This window comes from Halictus rubicundus, chromosome 11 (genome assembly GCF_050948215.1).
Source record: "Halictus rubicundus isolate RS-2024b chromosome 11, iyHalRubi1_principal, whole genome shotgun sequence".
In the NCBI taxonomy this organism is placed as follows: Eukaryota; Metazoa; Arthropoda; class Insecta; order Hymenoptera; family Halictidae; genus Halictus; species Halictus rubicundus.
Window position 1 is genome coordinate 7,982,354 of NC_135159.1, and position 18,808 is coordinate 8,001,161.

Below are 18,808 nucleotides of genomic sequence, written 5' to 3' on the forward strand. Positions count from 1 at the left end.
ATGAATCGATCAACTAGAACTTGAGATTCCGATGAGAACAAATAGAGGGGAGTTCTTGAAAGTAAAAGTTGTTGCCTGAGTAGAATAGAAGTAATGAAATGTAGAAATAAAAATGAACGAACTCAACAAAATTTTCTATTTAATGTTCTTCAAACTTTGTTTCGGCAGGTTTGTTGCACCTGTTATGGTATTCAATTCTGTTTGAAATTTTTTTTCTGTATGTTGCAGTTTGAAAATTAATAGCAGAAAAAGATAGCAATACAGTAGAAATTTCCAATACTACGTTTCCTGTTGCGGAAGAATTATTTTATAATCAACGTTGCCTCTCTAAAGTTATGTAAAGCTGCTTAATCGAATTCACACTTGCTCCATGCATTACTTCAGTAATCCTTTATTGTCGATTAACAATTTTTTATCAATTTTTGCTTATTTCTTTGTACAATGATTTTTTTTTAAATTCTCTTTTAATGTTTATTCAACACTCATGAGCACAATTTTATAACTTTTTGTGGTAACTATAATTTCTCAGTCTCTTGTTTTCACATTTACTACAATCTTGCACCCTCTCTGAACCAATGCATTTTTTAATTTCTATGTTTATGTGAATGTCTGTTTAATACTTTGACATAAAATGATCTCAAATGTAAAAATGATAACCAAAAAGGTCTTAATTTCAAACAATGTGAACAATTGGTCTTCATTGTAAAAGTTCTAATCATAGTATTCTCCAATTACAAAAATAGTGAAAAATTAGCACGAGGTTACTAAAGTTGTGAAAAGTCCCAATTACAAAAATTGTGAATAATTGGATCCAATTTAAAAACTTAAAGTGGTCCCGGTTACAAACATTAAGATCATAGTGCCCTCGAATGCCAAAATATAGAACAATTGGCCCCACTTTGTTAAAATTATGAACAATTGGTTCCAATTTCAAAAACGGTGAACAATTGGTCCCAAGTTAATGGTCAAAACGTTTCGAATTGCAAAAATCGTGATCATAGTGCTTCCAACTGCAAAAATAGTGTGCAGTTGGTCCCGATTGCAAAATTAGTGGCCCATTGGTCCCAATAGTGAAAAATAATGAACAGTTGGTCCCGGTTACAAAAATAGTACTCAAGGTGTTCCTAATTACAGAAATTGTGACCAATTGTTCCAAATTGCATTCTTGTCTAGAACAATGATATTGGGGGTGGTTAAAGGGTGGCACGCGATGAATTAATTTCAAGATGGCGAACGGTTAGGGGAGAAGATCGACTCACCATTGACGCTTCGTTGACAATGTTGTTCTGCGACGGATGACTAGAGATGCTCAGGACTCAACGATTTCGCGATACACAGCGTTCAACATTCCTTTTAGCTTGCCTTGGAGTAACTGGACGGCAAAGTGGTTTCCCTCTCTCAGCTCGTCGACTTCTTTACATTCTAGCCTCGATCATGGCTTTCACTTTATCCGTCGAGGAAATGGGGAACCATGAACCGCCGCGACGACGCTGGTCCAGGATCTGCAACCGCGATCTCACAAAGACGACGGAAAAATCCTCAGAGCCGTTTGGTACTAGGTCCTTCATGATGTAGTTACAGACTTGACCATCTCTATACAGCTACCAGTCTTTTATACAAATTGTTTGTTTGTTTGTTCTTCACAATCATTTTCGAAGCAGGTGGTACAACTTGAAAATCACTGGTAGCATTCTTTTGAAAACATAATGCGACTTGTGTCTTTTCGAATCAATAGAATTTGGTTTCATGTAAAAATTGTTTGTTCACATATGTATGTTCTTCGATTTTATCTTACCACCACATTTCTTTCGTAAAAATGGCTAGTAGATACAGAGTAACTTTTAAAGCATATCAGAGAAATTTTGATTCATGATCATTTAATACAAGATACTCGATTCTCACTAATGATTATTTTTTATATTTATAATAGGAACTATATGGACTATATGGACTTTATGGAGGATGTTTGGGTGCTCTCACCCGGTTTAAACGGAGCAAATTTCAATTCGAAATCCAGAAATAAACATTCTCGTGTTCATTGAATGAACAGGTATTCCGTAACAAAAACTGTGTTTGGAAAGGACATTCTGAAGGTGAGCCAAGGGAAATCAAAGAAGGTATTGAAGATCCCTTGGCCCTTGCTAAAAATGATGTAGGTTCTGATCTATACTAAAAATTATGTAGGATCTGATCCAAGGTAAAGTTGATATAAGATCTGATCACAGACGAGGTATACCTCGTATACCTCGATTCAGGCTAAAAGACGATGCAGGTTCTGATCCAGGCTAAAAATTAAACTAGAGGGCAGCACTTAGGTGTTCTATTTGGGTAGAGGCACAGACGATGTATAGAAGTAGACCAATCACCATTTGGGGTTTTGTGCCTCACGATCTGAAATACCGACATCGTTAACAGCAACTAGATTTCTTACGCCCTCTACTCTGACGCACGATAAATCTTGTAACTAGATCCACGAGAACTTTAGACCATATACCTATGATAAATGATGAAGATACGACTCTGAACCCCGCACACCAGTGCGGCCTATCCTACAAGAATTCAACAAGAGTAGTTGAAGCACTGATATATATTAGTGTCTAAGATACAGTCTAAGAGTCAGAAGACGAGCTTATTCAAAAGTGCGAACGTTCGCTTCGAGAATCAGAGGAAGAAGAAGTATCGCATGGCGATAACGATCGAATGCACGTTCGAGATCAGCGCTGCTAACCTCGTCGCTCGTATCGCCCTAGGCGCATGCCTAGGGGATTTTGGCGTGTGTCGCTAATATCCCCACATGTTTTTTAGCGACGTCAATATTTTAAATTGTACTACATACATGAAACCCAACGAAACCCAATAAGGTGGCTAGTCTACTCTCCTATATCTCGTCTGTGCTACTACTGCTGCGACTAATATAAAAACAATTGGAAGTCATATTAAACAAACTAATGTATTACATATCATACAAACATACCTATGTACCTAAGATTATTGCTTGGTATGTTAATAAAATCAATTAAAAATATTGCTTATTTACGTTTTTAATGAATCTTTTAAACGACCTTTTAGAATTTACGTTCTATGTAATGACAGTTCGTTAGGTTAGTTAGGTTAATTATTTTATATTCAAGTAATTAAAACAGAGTTTTTAAAAAATGGAATTCGATGACGTCACTTTGCTAGCTAAAGGAATACGGGATAGAAACAAACTATCTAACGAAGAAGCACAGGTAATTTTGTAATAATTATTTAGTATTATTATTGAATTAAAAATTAATTCCTTCATTATACAGATTATGCTACGAATAATTGCAAATTCCAATATTAAATTTTATTGCAAAGCATAAGTGAAAGCTTTTGCGTTCGAAGAATTGCAAATTTTTATTATTATTACAGTATTTACGAAATTTACAAATTCGGTTTCATGGTCCAGTACTACCGCAGCATGAAATTGAAACACGTGCAGGCTCTCGTCCCCCAACACATGAAGAAATAGAGAAATTCGAACAGTATGCTACTATTAGAAAAGGCTGCTTCCATCCATCGGAAGATAGAATAATTAACAGGAACTGGAAAACTTTCTGCAAGGTTTGCCAATTGAAACCATTGTTTTATACATTTATAAAATATATCTACCATAATTCCTGTATAGTTCGTTTAAAAATCTTCATTATGTCTACATAGTTGCATAATTGGAATCAACAGAAGGTTATTCCATTCTTGCTTTTACGGGTAGATAACAAAACGTACATTCGTAGTAAAAAACAGAGACGGAAGTTTGCTCAGTTTCTAGCACATGGGTTACCAAATAGAACTTTGTACAGTGTATATCACAGATTTAGGAATTTGTATACAGAACGTGTACAAAGAAGGTAAAATATATAACATTCTTTGTAACATAAGTTGTATAGTGTTATACATTTATTTTATGTTTTCGTAAATTAAGGTTCCATCCAGACGAAGACCAGATGATCTTAGACCATTTAGAGAACAATAAGAATCTTGATCAGAAGAAGAAGTATTCTGACTTGGCTCAGGTGTTAAAGAGAACACGATCGTCTATTTGGCGTAGATACAAGATACTTAAAAAGAATCGTCAGTAATAAAAGTTTTGTAACTGCATGTATTATGATATAATGTCATCATTAACTTATAGGAACAGATTTACAATAGAATGATTGTAATAAAATTTTGGGATATGTATTTTAATGTTTACGATTAGTAATTGAACCATATACTTACATTCAGCAGTTGTAGTGTAGTAAAAAATTGATTATATTCTAAAATAAAAGTACCATTTGTATTAAACACGAAACATATTCAAAATTGAAGAATAAATAATGCTTATATTGTCAGTACAAACAGTTACAATATCAATAATGTTTAATCATGCTTACCAAATGGTAATTATTATTATTGTAAGAGTCATGAACTTTTTATTCACTATTCGTACATTTATATAAATAAGAATCAGTCTCTGTTTTTCCCTATAAAAGTATCAATCAATGTTATCAGTTTTTTTATTTAAATTTCATGTTTCATATGAAAAATTGTTACGTTAATAAAGCGTTTATTTAAAATCGTGATTTCACTTGTAAATCAAATCATAGTAATATATTCTAAAAACTGATATTTAAGATTACTTTTAATCATCTACATTACAAATGCTTTAATTCAAATTTTTTAATCACATGTCTAAACTAGTGCTTTAAATTACTTTCTATTTTGATCTTGAAAATTTTTATTTATTTTCATTCTGAAATAAAATATTAAATAAATATAATAAAAATACATAATATGGAGGACAATTATGTTTAAAATATTAAAACCGTATGGTGCTATATTAATGCGTACAAATACATATATAGATCCTTATGTAAATTACAACTTAGACTATAATACTACCAATACCTGCAACTATTACATTATAAACTCTTTGATCAGTAATAAATGAAAAGGTAGAAAAAAGCTAATGTATGATTTTCTATTTTAGCGTAATAATATACAAAAATATACATAGCTATGTGTCCAAGTCAAGCGTACACAAAATTCTATACATACATAATATTCAAGTTAGAAAACCATTATTGCTGATTAGCTTTGTAAAATATTATAAATGTTACATGCACAGATAAATTTTGTTGTAATAAAGCACTAGTCTGGATAGGTAGATTAATTATGCACGAGTATTTAAATAATTTCTCTGTAAAAAAAGGAGCTGCTTGTATATTTACAAAAGTGCACGATATCTACAATAATGCTATAATCATATACTACGAGAAGTACTTTCTATATAGATGTATGTATGTATATAAATATACACGGTGTCTCAATTACCTCGAACACCTCAAATATTTTGTTTATTAATAATAGAAAAAAATGTCAGAGGAAAACATGATTAGAGGGCAAACGTATTGTGCTTACATAAGTATATATATATATATATGTATATATATTTGTATGTATATATTTATATATATATATATATATATATATATATATATATATATATATATATATATATATATATATATATACGAGTGAAGTCAGTTTCGATAAAATGAATCGCTTCCTTAAAACATTTGTCCTATCACAGCAAGTGAGCGTACTGCAGATTGTACATTATTCACATGAATATGGTGTGCAACATTATGTCGATGGTCTTCGACAACCATTTGCAAAGGATCTTCAGCATACTGAACTCTGCAACGCTTTTGATGAGCGAACAGGCTTCCACTATGACTGTATGCAGCTCCACAAGTTTTGCAAACATATGGTTTCTCACCGGAGTGCGTATAAGTATGTTCTTTCAGAGTGCTAAGTCTTTTGAATGCTTTGCCACAGGTTTTACATAGATAATTTGCTTCACCGGTGTGCCTAGTCAGGTGTCGCCTAAAGGCTGAACTGACAGCGAATGCTGCACTGCAGACATGGCAGACAAATGGTTTGTCACCTGTGTGAATTCTGATGTGGTTCGCTAAACTGGTTGTGGTAGTAAAACCACTGTTGCAGGTTTTACAAACATGTGGCTTCACACCAGTATGAGTTCTCATATGGTAGGTGAGGGAAGAGTTACTTGGATACACTTTACTACAGATATGACACAGGTATTCTCTTGGAACTTTTTCTTTCGGCTTATGTGTCCTTTGATGGAGAACGAGGCGAGCTTGACTAGCACAGACTTTCCTACAGATTTCACACGTAACTGGCTCTGGTTTAGGTTTATGCATTGCTACATGACGCCGGAGACCCTTCTTTGTTGCCATGATTTTATCACAATGTTGGCATTTGTATTCCCCAGACCCATCCTCGTCGCTCTCTTCTTTTTTAACATTTTCACTCTCTTGTAAATTATTGGTCTGCGTAGTACTAGGAAAGGAGTCATCGTCAGAGTCAAAAAATTTATTGTTATCCACTAAATTGTCTAATAATCCGTGACCATGCTTCTCAGCATGCTTTTTAAGCGTGTCAGGCCTGAAGAACCATTTCTTGCAGACAGTGCAGGAATACTTTTTGTCTCCATGCACCAGAGCATGTCTTTTCAGATTTTTTAGAGTAGAACAATACTGACTACAAATATCACATTTGTACAATTCAGGTGCATTCTCAAATTCATCGACTTCATTTACAATACCAGTCTCATCGTCTGTATCTTCTTCTATCTTCATTTCCTTCTTCGGTTCTTTGTTGTCTTTTTGTTCATCCGTGTTGATTTCTTTGATCATATTATTCAATTTTTCTGTGTGCGATTTTAGGTGACGGGCGAAACTTTGGGGCTTAGAGAAACACGCATGGCATAATTTACAGGCAAGAGGTTTCGACACATGTATCTTTTTATGGGTCTCCATATTCTCCTGCTTATAGAACATTTTCAAACAGACATCACATTTGAATTTCTTTTCGTGGACGAGAGAATGTTTTTTCAAGCCCTTTTGCGTGCTATAGTATTTGGAGCACACTTTGCATTTGAACTTTGTCTCCCCAGCATCATGACCATCACTGCCTGGATCGTAATAACAATCATCTATTTCATCTTCACTGTAAGTTTTGTTGGACACTGATTTTAATTTTCTAGTAGATGTACGCTTTTGTGGAACGTTCTCTTCTTCTGTAACATTTTCATTCAGTGTACTTTCTCCAAGAAATTCATCATCCTGTTTTTCCATAGATTCTTGCACATTTGAATCGTCGATAGTTTGATGTTCATCTGGCTTGGACTGAATATCTATGGTTTCTGAAAGGTCATTACCGTCTTCTTGACTCAGAGAAGTCTCTAAATTGTTCTCCGAGATACAGGCTTCCTTTTCAATCTCCTTGGATCCTTCAAAACCAATCGAGCATATAAACAGCTTATCGCTTGGTATATCGATCTGACCAGTGCTCAAATCAGACTCATTTCTCGAATATGAGTTAGTGTGTATGTACTCTTGAGGATTGGCAGCTGCTGCCTGCATTTCTTCTTTTACATAGTAGCCGTCTTGACTAACTTCCTGCTCCTTTGATAACATTGGCTCTATCTCCAAGTCTGTCTGAGTGTACGTGTCCTAAAATATTTTTAAAAATATATATGTACCACAATAATATATACAGAATCTATTTTAGAACATATTGAAGTTACCACAATAGTAGACTTTGCTGGCTTATTATAATACATTCGCAGCTTAGCATCCGAATGCTGGCACTGTTGCCTGAACTCATGTGCAACACTTGCTTTGTAAATGCAGATGTCACAAATTAATGAGGGTAGACCATCTTGCTCATGGATCTCGATCGACCCACATATCTGTATCTTTTGTGGAAGACATGAGAAGTCGTTCATGTCCTGATCCGTAGTAAAAATAGGGGATAGATTGGTACCCTCTGTAAGGCAGATTCTGCATATTCTATCCATGTTAATCGGTAAATTGAAATATCCTGTCATCGCCTGCTGTTAGTAATGAAGTGATCTATCTGCTTCGGGCTTCCTGAAAATCAATGCAAAATAAGTAACGAAACAGAAAGAACACTTTACGAAGCAAAGTGCACTTTTGCAACAAAGTATGCTGTCGATTGCAACAGTAATATATATTCAACACAAAGTGAAGCTATATATACAAGATACAAACATTTTATTTTAAATTGCTCCATTTTTTGGGTAACCAACAAAAAAAAAAACAAGATTAATGTGCAAAAATGGGAGGTTCTCAACCTTCGGATCCCTTGAGCACCGGGAAAACATGCCACGACGTTGAGACAATCTTCCAGCAGTGATGCCCAGACGAATTAAAGCGGAACTTCGGTGAAAAAGCTCGCGTGCCGAGGTTTTTACGACGCACAAACCCCGTGATGCTTTATCGCACAACAAAGAGGTACGTTACTCGTCTCATTGTTGATCGCAAACGTTTTCTTCCGGTCGCACCGTTCCGCAAGAGCAGTTTAACACTTTTCTACCCTTTTGTTTAAATGGCTTCGCTACATATCTGCTCGAGCCAACTAGAAAAGTTGAGAGCAATCTGAAGGGAAACCAGGCATACAGAGAGCTTGCGAAACGGAGTATTGGATGGGTCAATACAAAGAAAAATCGAGTATACATGAGTATTCACTTTAATACAATGTCCTCTCGTTAAATTCGCACGGACTAGGACACATGGCAAGATGTACGGGAGAAGAGTCTGCTATTTTGAAGGACATCGGCACTCTCATTGGTTGACTCTAGCACGTTGTTGTGTCGCAATTGGTCGATTCTAGGCGGCGAGGGTAGAGCGTGACGAATTATGGCTAGGCAAAGTGTACGCATACGAAGTATACGTTACTCCAAGACGCTTTTTCGAAGAACCGTCTTCGGCTTAGAATAAAAACACTGCCTAGCCATCATCTGACGCACAAACGGTACCGTCCGTTCGTAAAGAAAATATATTTTATTTCATATATTATGTATCGATAAAGTAATGTACTGTAATTTTTAAGTATAGTTTGTAAATTCCTAATGAAACTAGAATACTATGAAGAGTAGAGAGTTCTATTACTAGAATAGAAAATAATGATAACAATATCTAATAAAATGTATATTAATTTCCAATTATGCGTATATCATATATCGAAAGAGTTATGTATTAAAGTACTTTGGTAGAGTTTTCATTAAAAAGTAATTATATATATTAGTGATGGGCATTATCGACTAAATTCAACTATCGACTAATTACTATTTAGTTACTACATACTATCGAATATTTAGTCGATAGTTTTTAGTCGACTGAAATTTCGTTTTAGTGGTTACGTCTAGATTGCGGGCTATAGTCTATGCCTACGTATATCACATATATAGTTTATATCGCATAAATAGCAATAAGATTTTAACATCTAATATGAATTAAAGTATTTCGCATAAATAGCAATAAGATTTTAACATCTAATATGAATTAAAGTATTGAAATATCTATTACATATTTCATTACTTGCATATTTGCACGTCCTGTCATAATCATGTATTTCTAACCTTTTCGTTTCATCGTGTGACACTGACATTTGAAATTTCAAGATGGCGACGTGTAAAACAGTCGACGGAAAATAGTAACCCAACCACTACTAAATTCAGTCGATAATTTAAAAAATCAGTCGACTGAAAATAGTAGTTGGCTACTATCGATTTAGTCGATAGTTTTTAGTCGATGGTGCCCATCACTAATATATATATATAGGTCGTTTTAAATACGTGGACCCCGTGTATCTTGATACCAAATAGCCAATCAGAACACGCCGGTTATAACTAGCGAGTCTGCATGCGATTTTACAAAACTTGGGAATTTCGTAGCCACAGAACCACCACAGAATTTTGTGTAACGAAATGTTGAGCGTGTGGTTTGTCTATTTGTGACAATTCTTAGGCTCGAACACCGAGAGACTTTCTTATTCGCCGATCTGTCAAAAAATATAAATGTTCAACCGTGAGTGAGGTTCGAGGTCTCTAACATACGGTAATGTTATCAAACTGAGTTATCCGATTAAGTCGGAACACTAGGTGGATGTAGAAAGAAGCCTTTCAAACGGTCTCAAAAATATACCATTTATTTTTTAAATGCCATTATGGCTCTCCGCAAAGTCAAAGGAAATTTCGAGCGCATGTTTGACAAAAACCTAACCGACCTAGTGCGTGGAATTAGGAACAATAAGGAAAATGAGGTAAATTTTTACTCACGCGTTGCAAGTTGGTTTATTGTCTTAATTACGATACATAACCTCACTCATCTCTAGCGTGATAACTGAAATTATTTTCTATTTATTAATACGTACTTTAATTTCCAATAATATAGGCAAAATATATTGCACAATGCATTGAAGAAATCAAACAGGAGCTACGACAGGATAATGTTGCAGTTAAAGCAAACGCTGTGGCGAAGCTAACATATGTAAGTGGAATACGTGTATAATCGATGCATGATTGTACAATGCATATTATTAATGAAATTTGTTTATATTTGTTTAGCTTCAAATGTTGGGATATGACATCAGCTGGGCTGGTTTTAATATAATTGAGGTGATGTCCTCTGCAAAATTCACTTATAAACGTATTGGTTACTTGGCTGCAAGTCAGAGTTTCCATGCAGACACCGAAGTATGATACCAATTAAAAGTGGAATGAATTTTTGTCTGAAAGAAATCTGATGAACGCATAAATCTTTTAACAGACTCATAAATTAAGCATTGCATGTATATGTTGTAGCATTAAGGCTGTCGCTCACTTAACAGCACTGCACATGAACAGTACCAGACCAATGTCAATGTAACCATTTCTATTAATAGGAGGAAAAAGGAAAGAAGAGGTGTATTGATACTGTGCTGTTGCGGTCACATTCACATTTGAACTACATATAATAATGTCAATGCATTGACGTTGGTCTTGTGCCATTCATGTGCGATGCTGTTAAGTGAGTGACAGCTTTTATAATAAATGTCTCATAAAAACTAATGTTGCACGAACATTCGTCAGGTTTCTAAAGACACTAAATTAATTGAACTACGTTTACATGTAAAATTGATTATTGCAGCTTTTGATGTTAACCACCAATATGATCCGTAAAGATTTAAACAGCCAAAACCAGTATGATGCAGGCTTGGCACTGAGCGGTCTCTCATGCTTTATTAGCTCGGACCTTGCACGCGATTTAGTTAACGACATAATGACGCTATTAACATCCACCAAACCGTATTTGCGCAAGAAAGCTGTACTGATGATGTACAAAGTTTTCTTGCGGTTTCCAGAGGCCTTGAGGCCTGCTTTTCCAAGATTGAAAGAGAAGTTAGAGGACCCGGATAGCGGTGTGCAAAGTGCTGCGGTGAATGTAGTCTGTGAACTAGCAAGGAAAAATCCAAAGAACTATTTAAGCCTTGCTCCTGTTTTTTTCAAACTCATGACAACGTCTACTAACAACTGGATGTTAATTAAGATTATTAAACTGGTAAGTGAATGCATTATTTATTAAATTAGTGAAAGTACGGTGAAACAGATTGATGAAAATGTAGGCTCACTGTTATGACATTGGTTAACATGAGCTGAGTAATATTGGTCTTGTTTCACATGCTCAGTTCTCCACTATAACACTGATTGAGCCAAAAATGGGTCGGCGACTCACTCAACCTCTAATTGACCTGATTTCAAGGTTCTCGTACTAGTCGATTATTTTTTCTAATATACTGAAGTCATAGATGTTAGTCGTGTAGAGTGCGTTAGTAGCATATGTCTTTGTAAGCTATATTTACTTTATATGTTGTGCGAATTCTTTATAGATATACATACATATATATATATATATATTGAGTCTTGTTATATTTATTAGATTACAATTATATTTACAGTTTGGTGCATTGACACCTCTAGAACCTAGGCTTGGCAAAAAATTAATAGAACCCCTTACGAATTTGATACACAGGTATTTAATCATGTATTTTTATTAACATACTGCACTCGTAGATTTGATTAATGCTTCTAAAATAGCTTCAATTTCACTCCTACGCATAAAGAAATTTACTTTTTGATTTCTCATGTTCATGTTTCGTTGCTATAATTAAATGAATACGAATGCATTAGTTAAATTTTTTACGTAATTATTAAGCAAATTAATTTATTATTAATATTTTGTATTACTGGTTTTTAGTACATCAGCAATGTCCCTGTTGTACGAATGTATCAACACAGTGATAGCTGTATTAATTTCCATTTCATCGGGCATGCCGAATCATTCTGACTCAATACTGTTATGCGTCCAAAAGCTGAGGATATTGATAGAAGATTCTGATCAGAATCTAAAATACCTGGGACTGTTGGCCATGTCGAAAATTTTAAAGACTCATCCGAAAAGCGTGCAGGCCCACAAGGACCTCATAATGCAATGCTTGGACGACAAAGATGAAAGTATAAGACTGCGTGCCTTGGATTTGTTATATGGTATGGTTTCGAAGAAGAACCTAATGGAGATAGTTAGGAAATTAATGGTGCACATGGATAAAGCTGAGGGCACGGCTTACCGCGACGAGTTACTCTCGAAGATTATCCAGATTTGTTCTCAGAATAATTATCAATTTGTTACTTACTTCGAATGGTAAAACAATGACATATGTATATGTACCGGGCACCCCATTTGAAGTTTTTAAATTATTTCCCAAACTATAGCTTGTTATAAGAAATATTTCAGGTAAAACTTACTTTGTTTCGGGGGAGACATCTTATGGTGGTGACAAATCTTCTGTAGATGTGCTTCCGTCTAGCTAAGCTAACTTTTGAACGACACTAAATGACCTGGAATGGCTTTGGAGAACGAAAGTGTTATAGATCAGTGAATTCGTCTCAGGATAGGCAACACGCTTACCTAAATAAATACATACAGTTTCGTATGAAAAAGCACAGAGTACTTCGCTTAGAGAAGATTTGCAACCACCATAAGATATGTCCTCCGAAACAGAGTAAGTTTTATTTGAAATATTTTTTACAACAAGCTACAATTTGGGAATTAATTGCGTGCGAAACTTCAAATGGTGCACCCTGAATGTCATAGAATAACGATGTACAGCTTAGTGCTTAACTGTACTTGAAATTTCCAGGTACATATCCGTACTGGTCGAGCTCACTAGAATGGAAGGAACAAAGCACGGACCACTAGTAGCAACTCAATTGCTTGACGTAGCAATTCGTGTACAAGCCATACGAAAGTATGCAGTTCAACAATGTGCCTTATTGCTGGAGAACTCTTATCTTCTGACAGGACAACCCAGAGCGACAATGTCCGAGGTTTTGTACGCAGCCGCATGGATCTGCGGAGAATTTTCCAGGTATAGTCACACACCGTTAACATATATGTATATCATCGATATCATAATTAATAATACGTAATTGCATTAACAGCGAACTAGAAGATCCTTTAGCAACGTTACAATCAATGTTACGATCGCAAGCTTCGAGTCTGCCGGGACACATCCAAGCTGTTTACGTTCATAACATTCTGAAACTTGCTACAGCCACGTTGTGTAGAGCTGAGAAGGAAGAAGACACTGAAACGATGGTTCAGGTATACCGATATTTTACAGTAATTGTTTGTGTTAAAAATAATGCGAATTTTCTATTTTATAGATTTACGAACTGAAAGATAAAATAGCAGCTTTTGTGTGCAGCGGGGACTTAGAAGTGCAGGAAAGATCTAGCTCTGCAATGGTAATGCTTGAATGCTTGAAAGAGAGTCCCGGCTTGGCGCAGGAGCTGATGGATGCCTTTGAGGGAGAGCTTAACCCTGTTGCTCCCAAAGCGCAAAGAAAGGTATCGATTAATTAACGGGACCCAGTATTTGATGAGTAGAAATAAGCTTGTGCTTTGTAGGTTCCAATTCCTGAGGACCTGGACCTGGATTCTTGGATCAATGATCCTCCGTCAGAGAGTTCCGACTCGGAAGATTTGGATATGAATGATATTTTCATTAAGACAGAGAAAACTAGTGATTCCTACTCCAGGCGAGACTTTAACGAACCTTCGGCAGAGGAGCTTCAAAAGCGCAGAGAAGCTAGGAAATTGGAGCAACAAAATAATCCGCACTATCTGAAAGGATCATTCAAGAACTCTACATCGTACCATAATTCATCAAACATTTACGAAGAGTTTGATAACATTCCTGTTGCGGAGTTGGATATTCCAGTGGCTCTAAAAGTTAACAATCACAAGAGGTACAAAGTGCATGGCAAGAAAAAGAAGAAATCTAAGAAAAGTATGTTTTATTTTTATGTTATTATATTAGGTTGATGCATATGAAGTGTTCGATTTTAGAATACAAATATAATAAACCCTTTTGATCTAGAAATACCATTTATAGTTTACAGTCTTATTATACCATTTTAAGCTAAAAAGCTGATCTTTAATTTGTAATTCGTTGACAGAATATTAAAAATCAGACATCTCATATGCAACCACCTAATACAAAATTACGATTTTGTATTAATTATGAATGTTCAATAGGTAAAAAATCAGCTTCGGAGGATGAGCAAGACGATTATCCTGTCCAAGTAGTGAACACCGGTGTAGGTGAATTACCACCAGGCGCAGAGGTCAGCGACAGCGATGATTATGACCTAGTGGACGCGAATGATCCACACAGAGCTTTAAATATCGATCTAGATATGCCTTTGAGGGAAGACGAAAGGTTACCAGTGCTAGAACATAGGATTATCGAAAATAATATGAAACAAGAAGGGGATGTTGATGTTAAAGAGAAGAAGAAAGAAAAAGTAATTGTCTATTCTCTTTTGTTTATTTTAATGTAATGAGATGATAGTTTATAAAATGTTATAAATCGTTTAGGGTCACAAAAAGTCGAAAAAGAAGGTCAAGATGGTTAAAGAGGTCAAAGTGAAGGAACAGTTGGTGATGACCGATATGTGGTTGGAAAACGACTTTTCCTCAGAAAAAATTCCGTCTCCGATCACTAACGAGTACACAGAGGTGTTTGGCGAGAAGGATGCAGAGCAGAAAAACACTAAGCGTAAAAAATCAAAAAGCCAGGAGAAGCATAAAAAGTCTGAAGACAGCTCAAAGCATCGAAAATCAAAGAAGACCAAAAGTAAAAAGGAGAAGAAATTGTCAAACTACGACAACATAACCGGAATCTCAACCCCATCGAAGGAAATCTTGCCAGATCTGAGGTTTAACAATGAAGAAAATACAGCTCTGGTGCAACCACTGTCTTTGTACGAATTGTTAGCTAAAGACGAAGCGCTCACTATGATGTACGATGTAAAGCAGATACCTCACGAGACAACTAAACTAATAGCTTCGATACTCATTACAAATAATTCTCCGAAAGTTATGAAGGACTTAGTTTTTAACGTTCCAGATACTTCTTCACTGAAAGTAATTAGAAATGTAAGTTGGATATGATACATAATTATGTATTTATTATGGGTGCGCAACATGTATTATTTTTTTTTTTAGAACAAAGACAAATTTGGCATTTTTGTGCCATTTGAACTGCCTCCCCAAGCCAGCGAAGAGACAGAGTTCACTATTTCAATTAAGGATGTAACTTTTGCTCAGAACCTAAGTGGCACGCTTACATACGTGTTAGAAAGCGAAGCAAAAGTCTGTCATACAGTTGATTTCGTTATGCATTTGATGTGTAGCAAGTTTATGGTTGGCCACCTGTCGCATAGAGATATATTGACCGAATTACTCAAGAGCGATCAGCTCAAGCACCAAATTAAAACGCAAGTTAGTCTCTTTCAAGACTTTGGTATGATTCTAAGTTTAATTCGTAGTAGGTGTAACCTGACTCTTGTGGAGCAAATTGAAAACACTGCGTCCCTTTATGGACATTCTCTGAAAGGACATCATGTGTGCCTTTTATTAAAATATAATGTGAGTGTACATATACAGGACGAGTTTCGTAGCATGACGACTTCAAATAACTCGTAAGTTATTTGTTGTACGAACAAAATTTTCAAACACATGTTACTTGGTTTCCAGAGGCACATACAGTGGTGTAATCTGTTTTTTGTTACTTTGTTTTTTTATCGAGATCTGAGAGTCACCTTTAGTTTTTTTTACATGAAATGCCAAAATATTTTTTTCCTCGAATTCGGATAAAGCACCAAATTCTGCGTAAAAAAATGTTTCACCAAGTAGGGCTTAACATTAATAATTTGAGATATTCTCAAACTTATTTCATTTTTAAACATTAATAGAGTTACAAGTTATTTGAAGTTGTTATGTTACAAGACACCCTGTGTAATTGAACTATAAAATAGGTAAATTTACTTATAAAACGATGTGTGTTTGTTTATTGCAGAAATCATCAGGCAATTTGGTAATCGAAGGTAAAGGCGACAATAATCAGTTACTGTCCGGGATCACCGAAGAGATTCTGAGGGTTCTAACATAATGTCTGACTTGTGCAATGAAGCGTTTGTATTCTACAATTCCTATCACTGCAGTCATGTTCATTGTATTACTCAACTAGTAAGGCGAACACATCTGACAGTACATTTAAAGGCTATAGAAAATTTGTTTGCGAACTTATAAAATATTTTCAGAGAGGACACTTATCTAAGCTCTACGTCTAATTTATATGATAACGGATATACATTTGAATGTACACATTTATGTGTATATGTATAAAATATGACACTCGATGCGTGGAATACGTTTACTATTCAGGAATTGAAGACATCAGAATGAAAGTAGTTCGTTTCGTTCGTGCACACTTTCGATTTACAATGTGCAATAATAAGGTAGTAGAAAGTGAGTGGAATATTTTTTTAATTCTCTTGGCGACGCTTTACATAAGAGTCTCATTTATGTAATTAATTGTCTGTAAATATCGTCTCAGAATTTTCAAAGTATTTTCAATTCGGTCTTCAGCATTGATTAAATCAGGCTTTTATATAAATGTAAGATGTGTATAGTAATTAAAGTATTCGATTATCTTGGCAAAGCGAAGACAAAGCACACATGCACGTGAAATATTATTTTTAAGAGTATTCTTGTATAATATTGTAATAGAAAAATTACAAATTCTGTCCAAATATATATATATATATATATATACATATATTGTATACAAGATATTTGAGCAAACTGGGATCATATCTGTTGTGTTTTTTATTACGTGACAAAATTACTCAGAACAAAATTATATTGTTTCAAGTGGCACATGTATTGGTGAAAGGCATCTTCTGTCACGATCATTTATTTACAAAATGTGCTACTATATATGCTCCTTGAAAGAGAGTGTAACTTTGTCCTGAGAAGTTTTTTTATGCAGTCGTAAATAAAACAGGTGTGATCTCATTTAGTTGAGGCATCTTGTATTAATAGTTATATATATGTATAATATATATAAATAAATTAGAACCCGACTACTTTGTACACTGATATCTTCAATTTTATGTTACTAGGAGATTGCTATTATAATTATATATTGTTGAATTCCTCCTTATATTGTAAGATACACTGCGAAATGTGTGAATGTACATCGATGTTTCTCAGCGGAGTGTATACTTCCTGCATGTGTAATGAGTTTGTAATATCAATAATTTAATAAGCATAAGGATTAAGCATATAAATACGCAGAACCGTAATACACGAAACACCAAATGTAAATAGCTGACACTTGTATCCTATACTGATAAACAATATTTTCATTTTAAATATCTTCCAAATACGGATTTTATTTACATAAAAAAGCATCTTTTGTTAGCAGAATTTTTTCTCATGTAAAACATCGAATTTTCCCTTCTTTTTCATTGTTATAATATTTGGAAAAGATGCTTTCTGCTTTCTCTTATACTTGTGCCAAAAGCAATTAATTAATCAGTAACGAATTTCGGTTTCCAAGCGTAACATAGAATGAGTATAATGTTAATCCTTTAGTTTATACTTGCATTTACACATATTATTAAACATATTATCAGTTCATTGAAACAAAAAATGTTTCACATTGTTTGTAGTTTATGTATAATAATGTTTACGATATTCGTTTCTACGAATAATAATAATAATAATAATCTGTTACATTTATTCATAGAAAATTTTCTTACTCTTTGTACTTGCTATATGAAAAAAAGAGAATAGAATTATCCGTTGAAAATATATTTTATGTAACAAATTCTTTTTTTTAATTTTATTGAGAAAGCTATAAATATGATGTAATTTTTAATATCATTGCATTACATCTGAAAAATAATTGGTATATGTTAGAAAAAAAACTACGAAATATTTTGTTTTATTTCATAGTAGGTGGAAATGATTTAAATACTTGATAATAATTTTATTTTTTAAATAAAATTTTTTAAAATGTGGAATTAAAGAGTTTAAAAATTTAAATGAACCGTGCATCAAAGTCCAATAATTTTGCTTATTTCGCGGTTGTGTGATGCTTCAAATCTATTGTTAAGTAATATATCTTTAAAGAATATATTGTTTCGAATTTCGTATAGTTACAAAGCGACTCCACAATGAATAAATTAATTTGTATAGCAAAAAAAGTTTTGTGTTTTTAAAACATCACCTTCTGTGTATTTACACAGACGAGGTATTTACTTTAGTTACGTAAGTCAAGTGATTTGAAATATCGCGCCATTTTTCATACTCAGTTTACACGACAAGGTGCCTTTACAATGACTAAATTAATTTTAACAGGAACAATATTTATCATATTTAGAGTAATACTTTTTATTTCTACCTAAACGTTCACAAATGACTTAAAATAAGTAAACAGATATATCATATGGTATATAAATACATACAATAAAATTATGATATCTGAAATTTTTAACAGAGTTTCCTTTCTAGTCTCAA

General features: G+C 34.3%; 4 protein-coding genes across 8 annotated transcripts in view; 2 read left to right on the plus strand and 2 right to left on the minus strand.

The window, feature by feature from the left end:
- LOC143359382 (uncharacterized) overlaps positions 1 to 1,424 on the minus strand; it is a 22,128-nt gene extending 20,704 nt beyond the window's left edge. Inside the window, exon 1 of one of the 2 annotated variants that reach the window (XM_076797297.1) lies at positions 1,260 to 1,424. The gene's annotated coding sequence lies outside the window, so the exon portion shown is untranslated. The remainder of the gene's footprint in view (positions 1 to 1,259) is intronic. The other variant, XM_076797299.1, reaches the window with a different exon arrangement.
- A 1,425-nt stretch (positions 1,425 to 2,849) lies between these two features.
- LOC143358858 (uncharacterized) lies at positions 2,850 to 5,336 on the plus strand. Of its 2 annotated transcripts, XM_076796354.1 has the most exons (5): positions 2,866 to 2,998; positions 3,146 to 3,230; positions 3,397 to 3,588; positions 3,685 to 3,872; positions 3,947 to 5,336. In XM_076796354.1, the coding sequence occupies exons 2-5, from the start codon at positions 3,156 to 3,158 to the stop codon at positions 4,101 to 4,103; spliced, it is 612 nt and encodes a 203-aa protein (XP_076652469.1). In that variant the 5' UTR covers positions 2,866 to 2,998; positions 3,146 to 3,155; the 3' UTR covers positions 4,104 to 5,336. The 2 variants fall into 2 exon arrangements, with proteins under 2 accessions (XP_076652468.1, XP_076652469.1); XM_076796353.1 differs by having other exon boundaries at positions 2,850 to 3,230.
- A 143-nt stretch (positions 5,337 to 5,479) lies between these two features.
- LOC143358853 (uncharacterized) lies at positions 5,480 to 8,602 on the minus strand. 2 transcript variants are annotated; one of them, XM_076796341.1, is made up of 3 exons: positions 8,189 to 8,602; positions 7,619 to 7,964; positions 5,480 to 7,544 (listed from the first exon to the last, which is right to left on the minus strand). In XM_076796341.1, exons 2-3 carry the CDS (start codon positions 7,919 to 7,921, stop codon positions 5,574 to 5,576), a joined length of 2,274 nt encoding a protein of 757 aa, XP_076652456.1. In that variant the 5' UTR covers positions 7,922 to 7,964; positions 8,189 to 8,602; the 3' UTR covers positions 5,480 to 5,573. The 2 variants fall into 2 exon arrangements, with proteins under 2 accessions (XP_076652456.1, XP_076652457.1); XM_076796342.1 differs by having other exon boundaries at positions 8,106 to 8,602.
- Positions 8,603 to 9,754: 1,152 nt separating this feature from the next.
- Garnet (adaptor-related protein complex 3, delta 1 subunit-like garnet) lies at positions 9,755 to 18,229 on the plus strand. 2 transcript variants are annotated; one of them, XR_013083110.1, is made up of 15 exons: positions 9,755 to 10,158; positions 10,290 to 10,385; positions 10,463 to 10,591; positions 11,025 to 11,435; positions 11,833 to 11,906; positions 12,132 to 12,575; positions 13,075 to 13,302; positions 13,376 to 13,538; positions 13,601 to 13,783; positions 13,844 to 14,225; positions 14,474 to 14,742; positions 14,816 to 15,376; positions 15,446 to 15,868; positions 16,299 to 16,468; positions 16,543 to 18,229. XR_013083110.1 is itself a non-coding variant. In XM_076797351.1 (14 exons), the coding sequence occupies exons 1-14, from the start codon at positions 10,063 to 10,065 to the stop codon at positions 16,389 to 16,391; spliced, it is 3,552 nt and encodes a 1,183-aa protein (XP_076653466.1). In that variant the 5' UTR covers positions 9,756 to 10,062; the 3' UTR covers positions 16,392 to 18,228. The 2 variants fall into 2 exon arrangements, 1 of the variants encoding a protein (XP_076653466.1); XM_076797351.1 differs by having other exon boundaries at positions 9,756 to 10,158; positions 16,299 to 18,228.
- Positions 18,230 to 18,808: the final 579 nt, after the last annotated feature.

Bases quoted from the DNA above. Each gene is read 5' to 3' on its own strand.
- LOC143358858 (XM_076796353.1), top strand. From the start codon at position 3,156: ATGGAATTCGATGACGTCACTTTGCTAGCTAAAGGAATACGGGATAGA. The intron at 3,231-3,396 runs GTAATTTTGTAA...TTATTATTACAG, and splicing joins TATCTAACGAAGAAGCACAG to TATTTACGAAATTTACAAAT. The intron at 3,873-3,946 runs GTAAAATATATA...TCGTAAATTAAG, and splicing joins ACAGAACGTGTACAAAGAAG to GTTCCATCCAGACGAAGACC.
- LOC143358853 (XM_076796341.1), bottom strand. From the start codon at position 7,921: ATGACAGGATATTTCAATTTACCGATTAACATGGATAGAATATGCAGA. The intron at 7,545-7,618 runs GTAACTTCAATA...AAAATATTTTAG, and splicing joins CAGCAAAGTCTACTATTGTG to GACACGTACACTCAGACAGA.
- Garnet (XM_076797351.1), top strand. From the start codon at position 10,063: ATGGCTCTCCGCAAAGTCAAAGGAAATTTCGAGCGCATGTTTGACAAA. The intron at 12,576-13,074 runs GTAAAACAATGA...TGAAATTTCCAG, and splicing joins TTTGTTACTTACTTCGAATG to GTACATATCCGTACTGGTCG. The intron at 15,377-15,445 runs GTAAGTTGGATA...TTTTTTTTTTAG, and splicing joins CACTGAAAGTAATTAGAAAT to AACAAAGACAAATTTGGCAT.